At 35.4% G+C, this 23,883-nt stretch overlaps 1 protein-coding gene across 3 annotated transcripts in view; it reads left to right on the top strand.

Annotated features, from left to right (window-relative positions):
- VPS50 (VPS50 subunit of EARP/GARPII complex) overlaps positions 1-23,883 on the top strand; it is a 203,689-nt gene that overhangs the window by 28,436 nt on the left and 151,370 nt on the right. For all 3 annotated transcript variants that reach the window (XM_037836677.1, XM_037836679.1, XM_037836678.1), the window contains exons 5-9: positions 108-161; positions 988-1,058; positions 1,720-1,837; positions 1,930-1,965; positions 3,067-3,149. In XM_037836677.1, the coding sequence (XP_037692605.1) occupies positions 108-161; positions 988-1,058; positions 1,720-1,837; positions 1,930-1,965; positions 3,067-3,149 (362 nt within the window). The remainder of the gene's footprint in view (positions 1-107; positions 162-987; positions 1,059-1,719; positions 1,838-1,929; positions 1,966-3,066; positions 3,150-23,883) is intronic.

Raw genomic sequence — 23,883 nt, forward strand, 5'->3', positions numbered from 1 at the left:
TATTGGGAAGACCCATGGAATATTCTTCAAAATTTTAAGATGTAAAATGTAATAGTAAGCATGAAGCTTTTACTTTTACTCCCTTTGTTTTATTGATGTTTTTATAGGTCTCTAAAAAAGTAGCAGATCTAATCCTTGAAAAACAGCCTGCTTATGTAAAGGTAGGATAATATTTGTTGTTTTTCATAGCAAAATTTTAAACATGTTTGAGTGACTTTATTTGGAACTGTTGAGATACTGTGATTATTCTTTTGTCTATAGTTCTATATAGCAACATATTTGTTCTTTTGGTATATTTATATGTATTTGTGGTATGTATATGTTTTTCTCTTTCATTTGGAAAAATTACCAAACCAAAGTAGTCAAGGAGTTTTTATGTGTGATTATTAAGTAATGTCTTTGGATCTTCAAACCTTAGAGGTCAGTGAAAATTGCTTCTACGTACTTTATAACACCTAGATCAGCATTACTGACCACTCAATGGCAATGTAATAGTCTGGCTTTAAAATATGATAAAATTGAAGTTGTCTTGCTGAATCTTTTCATTAGAAAATTGGAGACAAATTCCACTGAAATATCTACCAGTATTTAAATGAAGACATTAATTGTCAAAGCATCTGAGCAAACAGTGATTGTATTTGTCATACCCTTAATGACCTTGTGAAGTTCTATTGGGTAGAAACATGGAAATAGGTATATTGTTATATTTGTTTATTCCCCCCTAAACAGGCTAGGTCTAGGTTTCTTTCTGAGCAATTTCGACTAAATATTTTATTACATGTCATTGTGAAAATCAATTGAAAGTAGTTATTTAAGATAATTTTGTGAAAATTAAACAATTTTTATGTTCAGATATTTTTGTTTTTATTTTGTTTTCCAAGAAATCTTTTCTTTTAAACCCACTAGAGTTTTTGTTAGAGTACCATATAAATAAGAAAGAAAAATAAAAATATTTCAAACAATAATCTATACTTAATCTTTCCGTAGGAACTTGAAAGAGTTACCTCATTACAGACAGGTCTTCAGTTAGCTGCTGTTATTTGCACAAATGGGAGGAGGTATTGCACTTTTTTTTTAAGCTAGAAAATATTTTAAAAATAACTGTGGAATCTATCATGGATAGTTGATTTTTTACCATGACTATGGTTTCTAGGATGCCCATTCATTAAGTAAACATGTATTATGATCTAAAAACTACAGTAAGAGTGTATGTGGGGAATGTCTATGAATATAATTATGGGTTAAAAATGTAATTATTTTTGTATTATTTAAATTAGTGCTTCTCAAGCTGCCTGTTTTAAAAGGCCATTTTAACAAAAAATTTCCAATCTGTCATAGATTGATAATTTTTGGAAAATGTAATGAAAGCATATTACTAATAAAATGAAATTAAACAATCAGAGACATACATAATACATCCCAGTTTATTATTACATTCATCATATTCTGTCAAATTTTGCTCTGTTTTTAATTGCTTTCTCCCAGTTTCTGTACTTTTCTTGTCATGGACGTGTTCGTGGATTGGAACCAGTCTACCCACCATGCTTTGAGTAGTGGTGGTTTAGATTGATCCATTGGGTAAATTTGTCCAATAATAGTTACAATCTTTGATTTTGATAGTAATCCTGGCTACTATCTTATTAGTTGTCTAATTTTTCTGTGTGAATAGTATCCTTATTATACTATAAAATTTTAACTATTTATTGCTCATTTTTGCAGACACCTGAATATTGCAAAAGAAGGTTTTACTCAAGCTAGTTTGGGCCTTCTTGCAAATCAAAGGAAACGCCAATTGTTGATTGGACTTCTGAAATCTCTGAGAACTATAAAAACCTTGGTATATACAGGTTACTAATTTAACTTATTATGCTTATTAAAACTTAATTTTGTGGTTGAAACAGATTTTACCTTTAATTCTTGTTTTTTCAGCAAAGAACAGATGTGCGCTTAAGTGAAATGCTGGAGGTAAGTTAACAAGGCTTGGAAACTGGGTCGATCCTGATAGTATTTTATATAAAAATAATATTGGGCAAAATTCAGATGTACATTTTTTTCAAATTGGTCTATGATATAAAGAGCATTTTTAGACATGTAAAGAGGTACTTGCTCTAAAGCATTTTTTAGTGACATGCTTCATTAGGAAGACAAATTTATTAGAGGAAAAGTTTACTCTGTAGCAGTGTTGGCATGTTAAAATCATAGCTTTTGATTGTATTGCATTCAAATAGCAATAAAATTATCTTTTCATCTAACATGTAATAGTGAATTAAGGAATATGTCATGTTTTAGTTATGTTTAGTATCTCATATATTAACAGGTTTTCTGAGTGAGCTATCTGTTTTCTTTTTGATGCTTTCTTAACATTCTCTATGCCTGTTAAAATGTTTTCCAAGGCATATTATAATATGTGTGATTCCCCATAATATCTGAGGTCCTTGAGGCAGGCACTTTGTCATCATCTCAGCATCCCCAGGGGTTTGAATGACATTTGTTGAATTTAGATATGAAATGAAGGAAGTTTTTCTAGGCTTTCTGTATAATCAGTGTATTACTTTTGATTTCAGTTATTTACTGAACTAGGATATGAGAAATCCATATGAAAATTCACCTGGCATTAAGTTACTGTTTAGGTGATAAAAATATTTAGAAGCTATTAATGAATATTTTACTTCTTTCCAAATTTATTTATTCACAAATATTTACTGATTTGTTGGTGTTAGAACTGTTGAATACATGTAGAATGCACACTGTTGTGGAAGATTTTATATAAGGCAGCTTTTAACTCTATATAGGCTTTATGCTACAAGTCGTGGTCTCAGGGTAGCTGTTACTGTGTATTTGAGGCAACAAAGTCTTTAAAAAACCTTTCTATACATGTATTTTAGGCTTGAGCTAGTTGTCTGTTTATATTCTAGTATTTTTCTATCATTGGTATTGTAATCTTTATTTAAGAGGAATTTAAAAAAATGATTCCATAGCTTTTGAATAAAGAATGAACAGAGATTTATTTTGTTTAGAGGTTTCAAGAAAAAATGTTTCCACCTGTTGACTTCTGTTGTTATTTAGGAGGAAGACTATCCAGGAGCTATTCAGTTATGCCTGGAATGTCAGAAAGCTGCCAGCACTTTTAAGCATTACAGTTGTATAAGGTAAGGTAATATAAAGTTTTCAAAGCTGACTATTTTCAGTTTTTTATGTAAGAGTTGTATAACAATCAATGTTAATAAACATTGAAAGTTAATATGAAATTCTGGGTTCTGGCTTGGCATTCTTACTCATAAATGGACAATGCAATAAAATGATAATAGTTCTTAAAATTTGAAAGATCAGATACTTTTTATTCCTGCCCCTTCTTGTCACCTCATCGAATCACTTTTTTTTCCATATCCTTTCCACTCTGATAGATTTCTAGAGAGGTAGAGAAAAATAAATTCATCTGTTCACCATTCCATTGCATCTTTTGGGAATTCTTCTTCCTTAACTTTGTCCAACTTCATGTAAATATTAAGAGAGTTATTGCAGCTTCTTTTTAAGATCCAGATGGTTCAGCATTTGGATCATCCTGAAAAGAATTCTTCTGCAAAATTTAAGCATGGTTTCAGTTTGTATAATAATCCTATTTGTAGCATTTACATGATTATGTACTTAATGGATTACATATTTTGTTTAGTTATTTATCGTATGTACAATGTAAAATTGGCTGCTGCATCCTTTGCTATTCTAACTTTATTTTATACTTTTGATTTGCTTAAAATGAAGGGTTTGCATTATTGGTGACAGTACCCTTAATCCTGGTTACAGTCACCATTATTATTCTAAAGCCATCACAAATAAGCATACAATGTAAATAAGATAGTGTTCTTGCCATGCAAACCCAGTTTCAAATTAAAGCCCATACCTATTGCAGAATGCAGCCCTTTAGACTCTCCTGTATGGAAATTCTGGCAGTGAGCATGGACTCACTAATGTTGATGTTGATTGATAGTACCTGAAAAATAAAAAGACTGTGGTACAGCAAAACACTAATATAAGCTAGAATTAAATTTTTTTCTTTTAATATATTTTCATATCTTATGTGTCTGTTGAGTAGAGGGCAAAGGGCTAGATGATTTCCCCCCAGAGAAGGTATTTAAATGTTTAGATTATGCTTTTCTTTTAGAACCATACAGATTGTGGTAGCATACTTTTTTTTTTTTTTTTTTTTTTCCTTTTAGGAAATACATAGATATCAGAAATATTTTGGTTTTGTCCATAATTGGGGAGATTAATACACTGACTATTAAAAACTTGATAATGTCATTTACATTTTTTAGATTGAGTGAATAGAAATTTAGCTCTAGTATGTTGAATATATTTGGAAATTTCTAATAAAGTCTCTGGGTCCTGGAAAAACATGTAGCACCCACTTATTTAATTTTGTGGTGATAAATGTATAATGGTAGCAACTCATTTAGGGCTGGTTGAAAAAGTTCAGGCAGTTCTATATTTACTAAGTCCTTAGTTACAGGGTTGTCAGTAAAATGGTGAACAATACTCATGGTAATCAATATTATCCCTGGAAGGGGTGGGGCTGCTGTTCCATCAGGCCCAGGGGATAAACCATCAATCCATAGAGGACTCTCAGACCGTAAAATCTAATGGAGTTTGCCTTTCTGGATTTTGGACTTGTTTGGGACTTGTGACTTCTGTTTTCCTTCCAGTCTCTCCTTCTGTAATGGCAATGTTTATTCTGTATCTGTACCACTATTGTATTTTGGAAGCAGAAAACTTGTTTTCTAGGTTTCATGTGTCCATCAGACAGGGGAATATTGCCCCTGGACGGACCATACCCATAATTGATTTTGATGGAACTTTGTACTTTGCATTGCTACTTGAAATGACTTAAGGCTTTTGGGATGCTGTAATGGAATGAATGCATTTGGAGTCCGGAGTGTGGATTTTTAAGGATTGAATTATGTACCTCAGAAAAACACGTTCTTAATCCTAATCCCTTCCTGTAGGTGTGAACCCATTGTAAATAGGACCTTTTGGCGAGGTTATTTTTAGTTAAAGTGTGCCCAAATTGAATGAGGATGGGTCTTAATCCTGTTATTGTGGCCTTAGAGAAGGCCATGGAGAGAAACAGCAGGGTACAGCCAAAAGCTGAAAGTCAGTGGAACGTGGAAAAGAAAGAAGATGCTGCCATGTGCATTGTAATGACATGGAAAAGCCAAGGAACCCCAAAGATTGCTGAGATACAGACCCTGGAGGGAGCAAACCTTCTAGCCTCTGCAACAGTGAGCCAGTAAATTCCTGTTAAGCCAATCCATTGCATGGTATTTGTTTTAGCAGCTGGGAAACTAGAACAATTAGTTGATATGTGGGATATTTTGAAAGAAATTTTATTCTAACCTCCTATTTTTTTTTTTTTTTTTTTGTCTTTATTCATTGGATGCACCTTGTTTTATTCTATGCATTTTTCTTTCTGTTGTTCTTTTTTCCTCTAGTTTTACAATACTATACCTGTTCTTGAGTTCTCTAGCTGGGCCTGTTCAGCCAGGATTCATCAACACTTTTAAAAATTCACTTAATTGAACTGGAGTTGTGGAATTTATCGAAAGGCAAGATTTAATCTTTGCTTGGACCTGAGTGAATCAGAGTAAAAAATCACTTGACACTCTGGTAATCATAGGAATAATAATTAATTTCCAACTGAATTTAAATTCTCTCATTTTTCTTAACATTTAAATTCATTTTCATTCTTGTCAACAAGTGGGGAATCATGAAATATATTTTCCTTAGAAATGTCCTTTGAGAGCAGTAGCTTAGGGAGGTTTAGGCTTTTATGATGAAGGAAGACTCTGATTCAGAGCTGTTTCTGGGTTCTGGTAAAATTTTTGTATACTATGGGAATGTTCATATGCACAATGTACCTGTTCATCCACCTCTTAATCTTCCCTTGATGGATCTTGTGTTTGTCTTTTCTTTCTAAGTCATATCACTCCTTTATTGGAAACAAGATTATTTTCATAGAGAGCAGAGACCCTGTGGTCTTAAGAGAGGTACTTGAAATAGATTATATGGAACAACTGAAGGCTAAGTCTTATGATTCTGGAAGCAGAAAAAACAGAATTGACACACTGACTTCTGCATAAAAGGCCACTGATTGTATCCTGAAAAGTCTCAGATTATATGACCATGTAGTTTAATATATGAAGTGCCAAGTAATATCATGGTGCGTACCCAGTTAGTTGAAAAATGGAAAAAAATCTGGTGCCCCTTCAGTATCATATATCTAACTAAGATGTGCTGTGTTTCACTTTTTATAACCAATAGGGAGCATTTTGTTTGTTCACTTTTATAATGGACAGGGAACTTTTTTACATTATTTAACATTTCTTGAATTGATGGACAAAGTTGTGTAGTTGGGGTTTACTGGGAATAAGAATCAGAGCGTGTTTATCTTAATGTGTATCTGTGAATGAAGCTTTTTTTTTCTATTTAAATTTATCTATATTAGTTTTGAGAAAAGTTATTTTTAAAAGTCAAAACTGCTTCATTATTTTTTTAATTTAAAATTTTTATTTTCAAGTACTTTCAAACTTACAAGACAGTTACAAAAATAATACAAACCCCATATAGAAAACTTCAACATACTCCTATCACCTCAGATACCTAGATCCATCAATTTTAAAATTTTGCCACGTTTGCTCTATCATTTTATCTATTCATCCATCAATCTCATCAAGCCATCTGTCTATCCATCTATCTGTCTGTCTGTCAGTCTATTTTCTGGACACTTGAGTAGAGGTTGTATACATCATGCTCCTTGAACATTTAATACTTTCATAAACATTTTCTAAGAGCAAGCATATTCACTTATGTATCTACCTTAAGTGCAGTTATCAAGTTCAAGAAATTTGACGTTTATATAAAGTTTACAGTCTGTATTCCTGTGTTTTCATATGTCCCAATAATGCCCTTTTGCCATCATCCTTGGTCGCAGTATGAGCTTTATATTTTAATGAAAATTGTAGGTTTAAGTCAGGGATTAATGAGTGCAGCTTTTATGTACAAATACAGCAGTACTAGGAGCTACTTGTCCCCTCTTTCCCTTAATTCCTTTCTAGCAAGATGTGCCTGGTTTCTCTTTCTCTGGGCTCAGGCAAGGTGAACACCAGGAACTCTGCCTTGAGTAGGGGTTGAGCATTGAGCGTCATTTCTCCTGAGTACCAGGCTTATTAGCTAGGACCAGTGCCTTTATCCTGAGTCCTTCATCCTTCTACTGCCTGGCCAAGTTTTTGATATCATACCACTCTGACACCATCTGCACCTCTTATCTTTTATTCTTTCTTGTTTCCCTCTGCTGCCCCCTACTCCTGTGGCATTTTAAAATAATTTAAAGTAATATCTGCACATGACAAAAAACATAATATTTGAACAAAAGGATTTTAAACAGAAGGTAAAGGTTTTTCCTCTGTACCACTCATCATTTCCTTTCCCACCCCCTAAACTATTTTTTACAGCTGTTAATTTTTTCCTAGTAGATCTCATTATAATTTAAAATACTAGACTGTTATATCTTTTTCCAGACTTATCACTGTAGACACTTTTCTACTGACTCATGGTCTGTTTACTCCCTGTAATAAAATATCAATAAAAGATAAGAATTTGTTATACTTCCTTTTACTTCTTTTCCCTCCTCCACTTTCCAAGTTTTGTTAGTAACCCTTTTACTTGGTTACGTTTATAACATTTATACTGTTTTGCAACTATAATTGAGTTTTCTGTGCTTTTGTCAATAGTTTACTTCTAAAAAAATTAACCTAATAGAAATCTCATTTACCTTATTGTGATTACAAAACTGTTATTACTGTTATTATCTGAGAACTAAGTAGAGTGATTGGACTTAGAAAAAGGAAGAGTAATTCTTTGTTTCAAAATGAAATGCCTCAAATATCAAGGTCTGTTGGTGTTTTTTAATTTCTGTTGAACCTTTTCCACCTTTTTTAGGTCCTGCTCAGCTGCTATCATTTCTTGTATAGTACTTGATTTTGCTTACTCGTTTGTTTTGTTTTGTTTGTTACAGTTACCTCTTGAGAATTTTTTTTTAATGTGGAATGTATGGAAGTTAAACTTTGAGAGTTTAAAATCATGTTAATTTACTCCATACACATGATCAAAAGAAAAATTATTTTCTCTTAGAAAAATGGAAGGCATTGCTCTGTTGTCATCTAGCATCCTGTATTGTAGGGCAGAACTCAGATGCTATTCTCATTCTCATTCCATTATTAATGTTGTCATTCTTTTCTCCAAAAGCTTTTAGGATTTTCTCTTTTTCGTTGGTGTTCTAAAATTTCACCACTCATCTGAAAAAGTCATTATGTCAAATTCTTTTCTCCAGTTGATGGGTGAAGAATGAAGTATTATTTGTTTAATGCTTGTTTGCATGAGATAACTATGTAATTTATTATATCAAGAGCAACTGAAATTTGTTTTCTAGGAGTTTCTCATCAGAATCAGTTAATACGGGGCCTGTGGGATAATATGCCAGTAAAGAGCACAGAATACTCATCCAAAAGATCATCGTGTTGTGAATGGCTCACCTCTTACACCCCTGCTGGAGTGGGAAATGTTGACATTTATTGGAGTGGGAGTAACTGCTAGGCACTGTTAGCTAAGGCAGCGCTGACCATACAATAATTCTAAATCAGATTTTAATAACATTTTTTCAGTAAAGCTGTATTTTTTCGCTTTTAAAAATTGACTCATGATGATGGTGATGAGTATGATATTAAAATATTTGTATTTTTTTGACCTTTACTATATTCCACATCTAATCATTTACCTTGCATTGTTTTATTTGGTATTCATGAACTAATCCTCTGAGATGTTGTTATTTTCTCCGTTTTATCAATGAGGAAATTTGTGCTTTTTAAAGTTAAGGATTTAAATGTAGGTGTGTTGTATTACAGAGCTTGTCCTCTTAACCACAACTACACTGCACTCTCTGTTTATGTGACCACTACTCTATCACTAGAAGCTCATGGCTTGTAGTTTTTATTTTTCTGCCCTAATAGTTGAGCTGTATGCTTACTAGATTTAAATGCATTTTTCCTAAACCATTTTTTGTCAGTTGGGTTTGTTACTATATTTGTGCAATTTAAGTAAATAATCTAATGAAATGAAACAGGGTTTTGAAAGTAGCTTGAATTCGTAAGAAAGACAAAAACAAGTATTTAAAAATAAATTTCCTTTTGACTTTGTTATAGATGAGACATCTCATACAAATTGGGGGGAATAAGGTAATTAAATGTGATTTGGCATTCAGATTGCTTCACATTTGTCTTTAAGTTTATCTTTCACTGTAGAGAAACTGAAACTTGAGATTGCAGATAAATTGTTTGTGTTTGGTTCATATGAGACTAAGGAGTTAAAACAACCATTAAGTGCAAAGAAGAGATGTTGACTCTAAATCAAATAATGGGTGAATGAAATACATTTATACAGTTTTAGTTAAAATATTTGATAAATACATGATATACATATATAAGTATTTTGATCAACTAAAAGTCTTCTTCTAGTATTCTAGAAAGAGGTCAGCAAAGTTTGTCTTTAAGGGTCCAGATATTAAATATTTTAGGTTTTGTAATCCATATGGTATCTATGGCAGTTATTCAACACTGCCCTTGTAGCATGAAAGCAGCCATAAACAGATATTATGTAAACAAATGGGTATGGCTCTGTTTCAAGAAAACTTTATTTAGAGAAATAGTTGGTTGGCCAGATTTGGCCTGTGTTCCCTGATCCCTGCTTTAGAATCAGAATTCATCAGGTTTGGGGATTTTTTTTTTTAATCATCATTTTATTGAGATATATTCACATACCACGCAGTCATACAAAACAAATCGTACTTTCGGTTGTTTACAGTACCATTACATAGTTGTACATTCATCACCTAAATCAATCCCTGACACCTTCATTAGCACACACACAAAAATAACAAGAATAATAATTAGAGTGAAAAAGAGCAATTGAAGTAAAAAAGAACACTGGGTACCTTTGTCTGTTTGTTTCCTTCCCCTATTTTTCTACTCATCCATCCATAAACTAGACAAAGTGGAGTGTGGTCCTTATGGCTTTCCCAATCCCATTGTCACCCCTCATAAGCTACATTATTATACAACTGTCTTTGAGATTCATGGGTTCTGGGTTGTAGTTTGATAGTTTCAGGTATCCACCAAGGTTTGGGGATATTTTGAGCATTTATTATCCTTCATAAACTTTCCCTGTAGTGTTTGGGTTCTGGATTAGCAGAGTGAGGACTGAAATCTGGGCAAATCCAAATCTAAAATGGTTATAGGAGTTCCGTTGCAGTCGGGTGATACCTGGTTTGAAGAATCATGTGGGCATTTCAGGGTAAATCCAGTTTGTTGGCTTAGCATCAAAGTGTTGGAGATTTTTCCTGAAGTCTATTGATAAATTCTCTGTTACCTGTGAGTAGATTGAAGCTCCTGGAATCCCACCCAGCCAAAGGACATGTGATAGAGAGTTAAATCTATTTGCTTAAATTTATTCTAGAAGTTTTAGTACTTTACTTAGTCATATACAAAGACATGGTAATTGGCATTTAGCATATAATAGAATCGTGGGACTTTAGAGCTGGAAGCAACCCTTTAGATCTGACCTAATGTTATATAGGAAACTGATTCCCGAAGATATTAAGGAACTTGATTTAAATCACATTGCTTGTTAATTAGAGGCCAGGGAAAGATCTTTAAAATGCTAATTACCTCTGTACCATCTTGTTTCTCTGTATGTCAAATTTGTACACAATTTTATTTTATATGCTACTTTTCTAGGACTCATGTCTCTCTGTGTGTGTGAGTACAAGGTCAGCTATTTAAAATAATACTATTAATTATTTATGGATATGTTATCTGTAATATTTTGTGTGTAGTGATGGTAAAAATGGTCTAGAGATTAGTTTGTTTCATTCCATTCAGCTTGCAGATAGCTTTTAGTAGCTCTTAGTCTTCCATCTAGTTTTACTGATTTTTTTGACCATAATGTATTTTTTTATTTATCAAAGTGTTTGTGAAAAGATCATTTTAACATACTTTAATTAATTGCCTGAAATGGCATGAATTCATTTTTCTAAATAATGTTTAAGGGCTCTTCTTTAAAGGTTGTACAGTCAATATGTACACTCTTGATTTTTATGTATGTGTTTAATTAGCAGTAAGTTGTTGTTAAATAGCAGTTCTGGATTTTGAAAGCATTTTTAATAAAAGAAAATTTTATGATTTATGGATTTTATATTTAGAATTTTCTGACATGTTGTTTACATTATCATGTTTGCATTAATTCTTTATACTTAGGATATAGAAAAATTTTAACCATAAATAATAGCAGCAATAAAAATAACATCTAGATTTATGATAACCTTAGAGAAGCTAAAAAATAATTACTTTCGCCTTAGAATGAATTTGGATATATTTCTTTTTCCTCCAAACTCAAATGCCAGTTCTGAATTACTCATTATTCCAAGTTCTTGTCTGCTTATCTCTGTGTCTCTCGGTTTGGCCTTGGGTGAACTTCTGAACCCCACGTGATAGAGAAGTGGAACTGACTTTAGCTCTACTCAACTTTCTTTTTCTCTTTCTGTAAGGCACTTACAGACCCAGAGTCTGGTTTGGTTCTTTTTCTCCTAAAACATTCTCCTCCCTTTTCTTCTATCTCTGTAGTTATCTTTATTGAGATAGGAAATAGGGACTAAGGGGATAATAATACAATTTTGCTATTTTTCTTTGCATTGCAAATTTGATACAGCAAATATTTTATTGAGTACCTGCTCTGAGTCAGGCAGTGAATTCAGTCCTGGGGAGTCACTGGGGAGTAAGCTACAGTCTCTGCCTTGGGGACACAGTACAGATAGTCCTTCCTGCATTATAGTTTGCAATGTACAGAATGTTGTGAAACAGTGTGTTGTCTATTAGCAGGGGAAGGCTTCCCAGAGTCTGGAAAGATAGATGAATATTTATGAATGAGAAAGAAGGGACTATTCTAGGTATTGTGACCATTATCCTAAAAACAGAAGGTGTGAAAATATGTGGTATGTTTGGGGAGTTGCATACATTGTTTGGTTAAATTATAGGCATTGAAAAATGATAGGAAGTTAATTGTGAAGTGTCTTACATGCCATCCAATGTGTGGCTTTATCTTGTCTTTAATGGGGAGCCACCAAAGGTTTTAGAGCAGGGATTGATGTGATTTTGTCCCTGCTTTACTTAGTAGCTGCAAACTCAGCTTTAGGAACAAGTCAGGTAACATAAATGTGAAACTGAAAGATGTCAGTAGGGAATGGTAGGGCCCATGGGACTGGAAAGTACTTATTTTACCTAAAGTCTTTCATATACAAGCTTCCTGAAAACACTGCCTACAAAACCAAACAGGAACATTGACCAAATCCAATCTGATGTTAGAACTCTGCTCAGAGAGCTATCCTTGACAGCTTTTTGGAGGATGTTGTACACAGTTTGGTATATAGTAGGTCTGTGGCATTTGGATTGAAGATTGGGGTGTGTGCATTGCACAGAGATTCACTAGGAGGCTATTGTGATATTTCAAGGAAAAGTGGATAATTCTTGAGTTCAGGCACAGAATTGAGAAAGAAGTGTAGCTAGATATGAAATGGTAGAATTATCAGAATTTGCTTACCAGTTACATATGAAGAGAGGATAGAAATAAAGATGACTTGAGATTTCCAGCTTTGATGGAGTGGGTAGTGATGCTGTGCACCAAGAAGGGGAACATGGGAGAAGAAGCAACTCTGCGGGAAGAAGAGATAATGGTTTTTTTTTAGGGGGGTTGGGGGAATGTGGTGTGGAGATGTATTGAACTCTTCTAAGCGCTAAGGCATTGTGATGGACATTTTGCATTTATTTTTGTAGCATTACAACCCCTTTCTGAGGTGTAGACACCTCTTACACAGCTGAGGTTGTAAGAGAGATTAAGGGAGAGGCGGGGCAAGATGGCAGACTGGTGAGCTGTATATTTTAGTTACTCCTCCAGGAAAGTAAGTAGAAAGCCAGGAACTGCGTGGACTGGACACCACAGAGCAATCTGTCTTTGGGCATACTTCATACAACACTCATGAAAATGTCGAACTGCTGAGATCAGCGAAATCTGTAAGTTTTTGCGGCCAGGGGACCTGCGCCCCTCCCTGCCAGGCTCAGTCCCGTGGGAGGAGGGGCTGTCAGCTCCGGGAAGGAGAAGGGAGAACTGCAGTGGCAGCCCTTATCGGAAACTCATTCTACTGATCCAAACTCCAACCATAGATAGACTGAGAACAGACACCAGAGAATCTGAGAGCAGCCAGCCCAGCAGAGAGGAGACAGGCATAGAAAAAAAAAAAAAACAACACGAAAAACTCCAAAATAAAAGCAGAGGATTTTTGGAGTTCTGGTGAACACAGATAGGGGAAGGGCGGAGCTCAGGCCTTGAGGCGCATATGCAAATCCCGAAGAAAAGCTGATCTCTCTGCCCTGTGGACCTTTCCTTAATGGCCCTGGTTGCTTTGTCTATTAGCATTTCAATAACCCATTAGATCTCTGAGGAGGGCCCTTTTTTTTTTTAATCCTTTTTTCTTTTTCTAAAACAATTACTCTAAGAAGCCCAATACAGAAAGCTTCAAAGACTTTCAATTTGGGCACGTCAAGTCAAGAGCAGAACTAAGAGAGCTCTGAGACAAAAGGCAATAATCCAGTGGCTGAGAAAATTCACTAAACACCACAACTTCCCAAGAAAAGGGGGGTGTCCGCTCACAGCCACCATCTTGGTGGACAGGAAACACTCCTGCGCATCGCCAGCCCCATAGCCCAGAGCTGCCCCAGACAACCCAGTGTGACGGAAGTGCTTCAAATAACAGGCACACACCACAAAACTGGGCGTGGACATTAGCCTTCCCTGCAACCTCAGCTGATTGTCCCAGAGTTGGGAAGGTGGAGCAGTGTGAATTAACAAAGCCCCATTCAGCCATCATTTGAGCAGACTGGGAGCCTCCCTACACAGCCCAGCAGCCCAGAACTGCCCTGGGGGGACGGCACTCACCTGTGACATAGCACAGTCATCCCTCAACAGAGGACCCGGGGTGCACGGCCTGGAAGAGGGGCCCACTTGCAAGTCTCAGGAGCCATACGCCAATACCAAAGACTTGTGGGTCAGTGGCAGAGACAAACTGTGGCAGGACTGAACTGAAGGATTAGACTATTGCAGCAGCGTTAAAACTCTAGGATCATCAGGGAGATTTGATTGATAGGGCCACCCCCCCTCCCCGACTGCCCAGAAACATGCCCCACATACAGGGCAGGCAACACCAACTACACACGCAAGCTTGGTACACCAATTGGGCCCCACAAGACTCACTCCCCCACTCACCAAAAAGGCTAAGCAGGGGAGAACTGGCTTGTGGAGGACAGGTGGCTCGTGCTGGTTAGTTAGAGAAAGTGTACTCCACGAAGCTGTAGATCTGATAAATTAGAGATAAAGACTTCAATAGGTCTACAAACCCTAAAAGAACCCTATCAAGTTCAGCAAATGCCACGAGGCCAAAAACAACAGAAAATTATAAAGCATATGAAAAAACCAGACGATATGGATAACTCAAGCCCAAGCACCCAAATCAAAAGACCAGAAGAGACACAGCACCTAGAGCAGCTACTCAAAGAACTAAAGATGAACAATGAGACCATAGTACGGGATATAAAGGAAATCAAGAAGACCCTAGAAGAGCATAAAGAAGACATTGCAAGACTAAATAAAAAAATGGATGATCTTATGGAAATTAAAGAAACTGTTGACCAAATTAAAAAGATTCTGGACACTCATAGTACAAGACTAGAGGAAGTTGAACAACGAATCAGTGACCTGGAAGATGACAGAATGGAAAATGAAAGCATAAAAGAAAGAATGGGGAAAAAAATTGAAAAAATCGAAATGGACCTCAGGGATATGATAGATAATATGAAACCTCCAAATATAAGACTCATTGGTGTCCCAGAAGGGGAAGAAAAGGGTAAAGGTCTAGGAAGAGTATTCAAAGAAATTGTTGGGGAAAACTTCCCAAATCTTCTAAACAACATAAATACACAAATCATAAATGCTCAGCGAACTCCAAATAGAATAAATCCAAATAAACCCACTCCGAGACATATACTGATCACACTGTCAAACACAGAAGAGAAGGAGCAAGTTCTGAAAGCAGCAAGAGAAAAGCAATTCACCACATACAGAGGAAACAGCATAAGACTAAGTAGTGACTACTCAGCAGCCACCATGGAGGCAAGAAGGCAGTGGCACGATATATTTAAAATTCTGAGTGAGAAAAATTTCCAGCCAAGAATACTTTATCCAGCAAAGCTCTCCTTCAAATTTGAGGGAGAGCTTAAATTTTTCACAGACAAACAAATGCTGAGAGAATTTGCTAACAAGAGACCTGCCCTACTGGAGATACTAAAGGGAGCCCTACAGACAGAGAAACAAAGACAAGACAGAGAGACTTGGAGAAAGGTTCAGTACTAAAGAGATTCGGTATGGGTACAATAAAGGATATTAATAGAGAGAGGGAAAAATATGGCAAACATAAACCAAAGGATAAGATGGCCGATTCAAGAAATGCCTTCACGGTTATAACGTTGAATGTAAATGGATTAAACTCCCCAACTAAAAGACATAGATTCGCAGAATGGATCAAAAAAAATGAACCATCAATATGTTGCATACAAGAGACTCATCTTAGACACAGGGACACAAAGAAACTGAAACTGAAAGGGTGGAAAAAAAATATTTCATGCAAGCTACAGCCAAAAGAAAGCAGGTGTAGCAATATTAATCTCAGATAAAATAGACTTCAAATGCAGGAATGTTTTGAGAGACAAAGAAGGCCACTACATACTAATAAAAGGGGCAATTCAGCAAGAAGAAATAACAATCGTAAATGTCTATGCACCCAATCAAGGTGCCACAAAATACATGAGAGAAACACTGGCAAAACTAAAGGAAGCAATGGATGTTTCCACAATAATTGTGGGAGACTTCAACACATCACTCTCTCCTATAGATAGATCAACCAGACAGAAGACCAATAAGGAAATTGAAAACCTAAACAATCTGATAAATGAATTAGATTTAACAGACATATACAGGACCTTACATCCCAAATCACCAGGATACACATACTTTTCTAGTGCTCATGGAACTTTCTCCAGAATAGATCATATGCTGGGACATAAAACAAGCCTCAATAAATTTAAAAAGATTGAAATTATTCAAAGCACATTCTCTGACCACAATGGAATACAATTAGAAGTCAATAACCATCAGAGACTTAGAAAATTCACAAATACCTGTAGGTTAAACAGCACACTCCTGAACAATCAGTGGGTTAAAGAAGAAATAGCAAGAGAAATTGCTAAATATATAGAGACGAATGAAAATGAGAACACAACATACCAAAACCTATGGGATGCAGCAAAAGCAGTGCTCAGGGGGAAATTTATAGCACTAAACGCATATATTAAAAAGGAAGAAAGAGCCAAAATCAAAGAACTAATGGATCAACTGAAGAAGCTAGAAAATGAACAGCAAACCAATCCTAAACCAAGTAGAAGAAAAGAAATAACAAGGATTAAAGCAGAAATAAATGACATAGAGAACAAAAAAACAATAGAGAGGATAAATATCACCAAAAGTTGGTTCTTTGAGAAGATCAACAAGATTGACAAGTCCCTAGCTAGACTGACAAAATCAAAAAGAGAGAAGACCCATATAAACAAAATAATGAATGAAAAAGGTGACATAACTGCAGATCCTGAAGAAATTAAAAAAATTATAAGAGGATATTATGAACAACTGTATGGCAACAAACTGGACAATGTAGAAGAAATGGACAATTTCCTGGAAACATATGAACAACCTAGACTGACCAGAGAAGAAATAGAAGACCTCAACCAACCCATCACAAGCAAAGAGATCCAATCAGTCATCAAAAATCTTCCCACAAATAAATGCCCAGGGCCAGATGGCTTCACAGGGGAATTCTACCAAACTTTCCAGAAAGAACTGACACCAATCTTACTCAAACTCTTTCAAAACATTGAAGAAAATGGAACACTACCTAACTCATTTTATGAAGCTAACATCAATCTAATACCAAAACCAGGCAAAGATGCTACAAAAAAGGAAAACTACTGGCCAATCTCCCTAATGAATATAGATGCAAAAATCCTCAACAAAATACTTGCAAATCGAATCCAAAGACACATTTAAAAAATCATACACCATAACCAAGTGGTGTTCATTCCAGGCATGCAAGGATGGTTCAACATAAGAAAAACAATCAATGTATTACAACACATTAAAAACTCGAAAGGGAAAAATCAATTGATCATCTCAATAGATGCTGAAAAAGCATTTGACAAAATCCAACATCCCTTTTTGATAAAAACACTTCAAAAGGTAGGAATTGAAGGAAACTTCCTCAACATGATAAAGAGCATATAGGAAAAACCCACAGCCAGCATAGTACTGAATGGTGAGAGACTGAAAGCCTTCCCTCTAAGATCAGGAACAAGACAAGGATGCCCGCTGTCACCACTGTTATTCAACATTGTGCTGGAAGTGCTAGCCAGGGCAATCCGGCAAGACAAAGAAATAAAAGGCATCCAAATTGGAAAAGAAGAAGTAAAACTGTCATTGTTTGCAGATGATATGATCTTATATCTAGAAAACCCTGAGAAATAGACGATACAGCTACTAGAGCTAATAAACTAATTTAGCAAAGTAGCGGGATACAAGATTAATGCACATAAGTCAGTAATGTTTCTATATGCTAGAAATGAACAAACTGAAGAGACACTCAAGAAAAAGATACCATTTTCAATAGCAACTAAAAAAATCAAGTACCTAGGAATCAACTTAACCAAAGATGTAAAAGACCTATACAAAGAAAACTACATAACTCTACTAAAAGAAATAGAAGGGGACCTTAAAAGATGGAAAAATATTCCATGTTCATGGATAGGAAGGCTAAATGTCATTAAGATGTCAATTCTACCCAAACTCATCTACAGATTCAATGCAATCCCAATCAAAATTCCAACAACCTACTTTGCAGACTTGGAAAAGCTAGTTATCAAATTTATTTGGAAAGGGAAGATGCCTCGAATTGCTAAAGACACTCTAAAAAAGAAAAACGAAGTGGGAGGACTTACACTCCCTGACTTTGAAGCTTATTATAAAGCCACAGTTGCCAAAACAGCATGGTACTGGCACAAAGATAGACATATAGATCAATGGAATCGAATTGAGAATTCAGAGATAGACCCTCAGATCTATGGCTGACTGATCTTTGATAAGGCCCCCAAAGTCACTGAACTGAGCCATAATGGTCTTTTCAACAAATGGGGCTGGGAGAGTTGGATATCCATATCCAAAAGAATGAAAGAGGACCCCTACCTCACCCCCTACACAAAAATTAACTCAAAATGGACCAAAGATCTCAATATAAAAGAAAGTACCATAAAACTCCTAGAAGATAATGTAGGAAAACATCTTCAAGACCTTGTATTAGGCGGCCACTTCCTAGACTTTACACCCAAAGCACAGGCAACAAAAGAGAAAATAGATAAATGGGAACTCCTCAAGCTTAGAAGTTTCTGCACCTCAAAGGAATTTCTCAAAAAGGTAAAGAGGCAGCCAACTCAATGGGAAAAAATTTTTGGAAACCATGTATCTGACAAAAGACTGATATCTTGCATATACAAAGAAATCCTACAACTCAATGACAATAGTATAGTTGCCCCAGTTATAAAATGGGCAAAAGATATGAAAAGACAGTTCTCTGAAGAGGAAATACAAATGGCCAAGAAACACATGAAAAAATGTTCAGCTTCACTAGCTATTAGAGAGATGCAAATTAAGACCACAATGAGATACCATCTAACACCTGTTAGAATGGCTGCCATTAAACAAACAGGAAACTACAAATGCTGGAGGGGATGTGGAGAAATTCGAACTCTTATTCATTGTTGGTGGGACTGTATAATGGTTCAGCAACTCTGGAAGTCAGTCTGGCAGTTCCTTAGAAAACTAGATATAGAGCTACCATTCGATCCAGCGATTGCACTTCTCGGTATATACCCGGAAGATCGGAAAGCAGTGACACGAACAGATATCTGCACGCCAATGTTCATAGCAGCATTATTCACAATTGCCAAGAGATGGAAACAACCCAAATGTCCTTCAACAGATGAGTGGATAAATAAAATGTGGTATATACACACGATGGAATACTACACGGCAGTAAGAAGAAACGATCTTGTGAAAAATATGACAACATGGATGAACCTGGAAGACATAATGCTGAGCGTAATAAGCCAGGCACAAAAAGAGAAATATTATATGCTACCACTAATGTGAACTTTGAAAAATGTAAAACAAATGGTTTATAATGTAGAATGTAGGAGAACTAGCAGTAGAGAGCAATTAAGGAAGGGGGAACAATAATCCAAGAAGAACAGATAAGCTATTTATCGTTCTGGGGATGCCCAGGAATGACTATGGTCTGTTAATTTCTGATGGATATAGTAGGAAGAAGTTCACAGAAATGTTGCTATATTAGGTAACTTTCTTGGGGTAAAGTAGGAACATGTTGGAAGTTAAGCAGTTATCTTAGGTTAGTTGTCTTTTTCTTACTCCCTTGTTATGGTCTCTTTGAAATGTTATTTTATTGTATGTTTGTTTTCTTTTTAACATTTTTTTTCATACAGTTGATTTAAAAAAGAAGGGAAAGTTAAAAAAAAAAAAAAGAAAAACAAGGAAAAAAAAAAAAAAGATGTAGTGCCCCCTTGAGGAGCCTGTGGAGAATGCAGGGGTATTCGCCTACCCCACCTCCATGGTTGCTAACATGACCACAGACATAGGGGACTGGTGGTTTGATGTGTTGAGCCCTCTACCATAAGTTTTACCCTTGGGAAGACGGTTGCTGCAAAGGAGAGGCTAGGCCTCCCTATATTTGTGCCTAAGAGTCTCCTCCTGAATGCCTCTTTTTTGCTCAGATGTGGCCCTCTCTCTCTGGCTAAGCCAACTTGAAAGGTGAAATCACTGCCTTCCCCCGTACGTGGGATCAGACACCCAGGGGAGTGAATCTCCCTGGCAACGTAGAATATGACTCCTGGGGAGGAATGTAGACCCGGCATCGTGGGACGGAGAACATCTTCTTGACCAAAAGGGGGATGTGAAAGGAAATGAAATAAGCTTCAGTGGCAGAGAGATTCCAAAAGGAGCCGAGAGGTCACTCTGGTGGGCACTCTTACGCACACTTTAGACAGCCCTTTTTAGGTTCTAAAGAATTGGGGTAGCTGGTGGTGGATACCTGAAACTATCAAACTACAACCCAGAACCCATGAATCTCGAAGACAGTTGTATAAAAATGTAGCTTATGAGGGGTGACAATGGGATTGGGAAAGCCATAAGGACCACACTCCACTTTGTCTAGTTTAGGGATGGATGAGTAGAAAAATTGGGGAAGGAAACAAGCAGAGAAAGGTACCCAGTGTTCTTTTTTACTTCAATTGCTCTTTTTCACTCTAATTATTCTTTTTGTTATTTTTGTGTGTGTGCTAATGAAGGTGTCAGGGATTGATTTAGGTGATGAATGTACAAGTATGTAATGGTACTGTAGACAATCGAAAGTACGATTTGTTTTTTATGACTGCGTGGTATGTGAATATATCTCAATAAAATGATTAAAAAAAAAAAAAAAAGAGAGATTAAGGAATTTTTTCTAGCTCATTTCCAAACCAGGTACTAATTATTGGCTAAAGAAAGAACAAATTGGAATGTTAACTTAAGAGCAAAGCAAGGTTTAAAAAAGAATTCTTTTTAAGGCTGGATGAAGCTTGAGTCTACTTTTTCAGATGAGAGAAAGGAGTGAGATGAGGAGAGAATTAAAATTCAAGTAAAGAGAGTAAATAATGGACCAAAAGTCTGGAGAAGGTGGCGGATGATGGAAGTAGAGCTTGGAAGTAGAGGAGGATTCAGAGAAATAGTTATAGTTGTAGTCTCTGTGACTCCACATAATTGAACCTAGTTAATTGAATAATTTTACCATTTGCTAGGCAAGGTTTTTTGTTTTTTGTTTTTTTTTGTTTGTTTGTTTGTTTTGTTTTTAACTTATTGCATTGAATCTCCAGGAAGTAGATATTATTGTTTCTATTTTATAGATGAGGAAAGGCTCAGAAAGATTAAGTACCTTGCTTAAGGTCACACAGCTAGTAAGCAGGGTGGCTGGGATTCTTAGCCTGATCCCTTTGACTTCAAACCCTGTGCTCTGAGTAATTTTTCTTTCTTCTTTTTCTTCGTTTCTTTTCCCTATGCACTATGTGGAGTTGAATGAGTTATGATTCCTTAGATATTTTATCGTGCAACTTACTTAACAGATGAGAAAATCTAGGCCCATAGAGGTTGAGTTCACATACAGAATTAAAGTCCCACTCTGTGTATCTTAGGTCAGATTCTCTGTGTTCCGTTATGGGCTATGAAAAAATGAAGCTTTTTGCATTTGGGTCAAAAAAGGTTAGTTCAAATATAAGAACTTATTTTTTTAAAGACTAGAAAAATATACTTGCAACTATAACAGGAAAAATATACTATTTTTCATGGGTGTTTGGAAAATATTTTAAAGGGTATAGTTTTATTAAGTTTTGGTATATCAGATATGAGATATCAGAAATAATTTCATATTGTATAATTTAGAGATGTCAGCCATGGCCCCCAACTACCTTGTTACTCTTCTCAGATACAATTTTTATTCTGTCTTTTTAGAAGTAGTCTGTATGTATCAGCGTTTGCAGATGTGTATTCTTCTCTTTCCTTGTCCTCTTCCCTGCCTAACATAAACTACTATGTTAATGATGACTCTGTGCTTTGGGTAGCACAGTGGCCCAGTTATCTATATCTTAACGATTTTTTCTTAACTGTAAATGTATCTTGGAGGTTAGTCCAAGAGACTAATGGTCAGAGGATATGTGCCTTTAAAGTTTGATAGTTATTCTCTCTTTTCACTCCCACCACCAGGATAAGAGAAAGTCTGTTTTCCCAAACCCACAACAATCCCAAATGTTTTCAGACATTTTGGTTTTTGCCAAACTGAAGAGTAAGGAATACATTATTGTGGTTTTAATTTACATTGCGTTTATTTTCAGCAAGGTTAACTATATTTTCCAAGTTTTTGAGTTACCTATTTCCTTTTCCTGTGAATTGCCCATATTCTTTTCCCATTCTCCTATTGATTGCTAATCTTTTCTTATCTATTTGTTGGAGAGTGTATGTCTATTTATATATATTCATGTATATGTTTGCGATAATAGAAATTTAAAAAACGAATTCACCATTGTTTTATGTTATGAAATCCAGGTTTTCTGAGATTATTAAAAAAAAAAAAATCTGTGTTTTCTTCTGTGACTTTAATGGTTCCAAATGTGGCCTCTTCTTTTACTGTAATGGTTTTGACACTGGTGGAGAGAAACTGGCGTGGTTGCCTTTTTGGGGTATTATTTTGGGACCTTTAGCTTCCTGCCTCCCTCCCTCTCTCTCTCTCCCTTCCTTCTTTCCTGGGCAGTAGTTTTGCCAGAATCATTTTTTAAGGAAAAATATGAGGTCTGACCTACAAGTTTTCTCTTAAGTTTTATCTGTGGATGTGGGCCATTTTCCAAGTATAAGCCTGGTTAGAGAATTTAATTTTTCTAATAACAGATGAATCTTACACTGTTCCTTGGCAAAGGATATAGTTTATTTGTATTCTGTTCTTCTGGTCTGTTTGTGGATCCTTATTTCAATACCACTGTCTCATTGCTGTACCTTTATAATAAGCCCTTATCTATTTGATAGTATAAATCTTCCAACTTTGTTTTTATTCTTCAAGATTGTCTTGGCTATTCTTGGCCCTTTGATTTTCCTTATAAATTGGAGAAGCGGCTTGTCTGGTTCTATAAATTAAAAAAAATTGTACAAATTAAAAAGAAAAGCCTATTAGGAATTTGAATAGAATTTCCATTATTATAAGAGGTCATTTTGGTGAGAATGGGTATCTTAAGAATATTAAAGGTTTTAATCTACTAACATGGTATATAGTTCCACGGTATTAAGTCATCTTTATTTTTGCTCAGTATTGTTTTGTGCGTAGAAGTCTTGCTTACGTTTTGTTAGACTCATTCCCAGGAATTTGGTTTCTTTAATGCTATTATAAATGATATGTAAAAAAAATTCCATTTGTAATTTTTTGTTCTTAATACATAGAAATTAATTTTATTTTTGAAATTTTACTTTTTATCTGGTGACCTTGTTATCAATTTTTAATTATTAAATTCCTAGTTTTAGCTATAGATCTTTAGGATTTTCTACCCACACAATTCCATTGCTGCTAATAATGACTCTTTCTTCCCTTCTTTATTATTTCTTTTTCTTATCTTGTTGCACTGTCTAGTACCTACAGTATAATGTTGAATGGAAATGGTGATGGAGGTATCCCTGACTGTTTCTAGTCTCAGGGGAAAAGCTGGTAATGTTTCACCATTAAGTATGGTGTTTGCTCTAGGTTTTGTTGATGGTCTTTTATCAGATGTTTGTGATCAGCTTCACATTATTTTGATAGCTTTGTTTTTTTTCAAAGTAATACATCCTGGCTTATTTTATAATATTTTTGCTCCAGATCTAAAATTAGCCATTTTGCCAAAGAGCTCTGGCTTGTTTTATTAGATAATAGTATTTAGGGACTGTAATATAGGGATCCTAATAGCTGCTTGGTCATTATGGCCTTTCAGCAGACTGAGCTAGGTAATATTT

This window comes from Choloepus didactylus, chromosome 5 (assembly GCF_015220235.1).
Source record: "Choloepus didactylus isolate mChoDid1 chromosome 5, mChoDid1.pri, whole genome shotgun sequence".
Classification (NCBI taxonomy): Eukaryota; Metazoa; Chordata; class Mammalia; order Pilosa; family Megalonychidae; genus Choloepus; species Choloepus didactylus.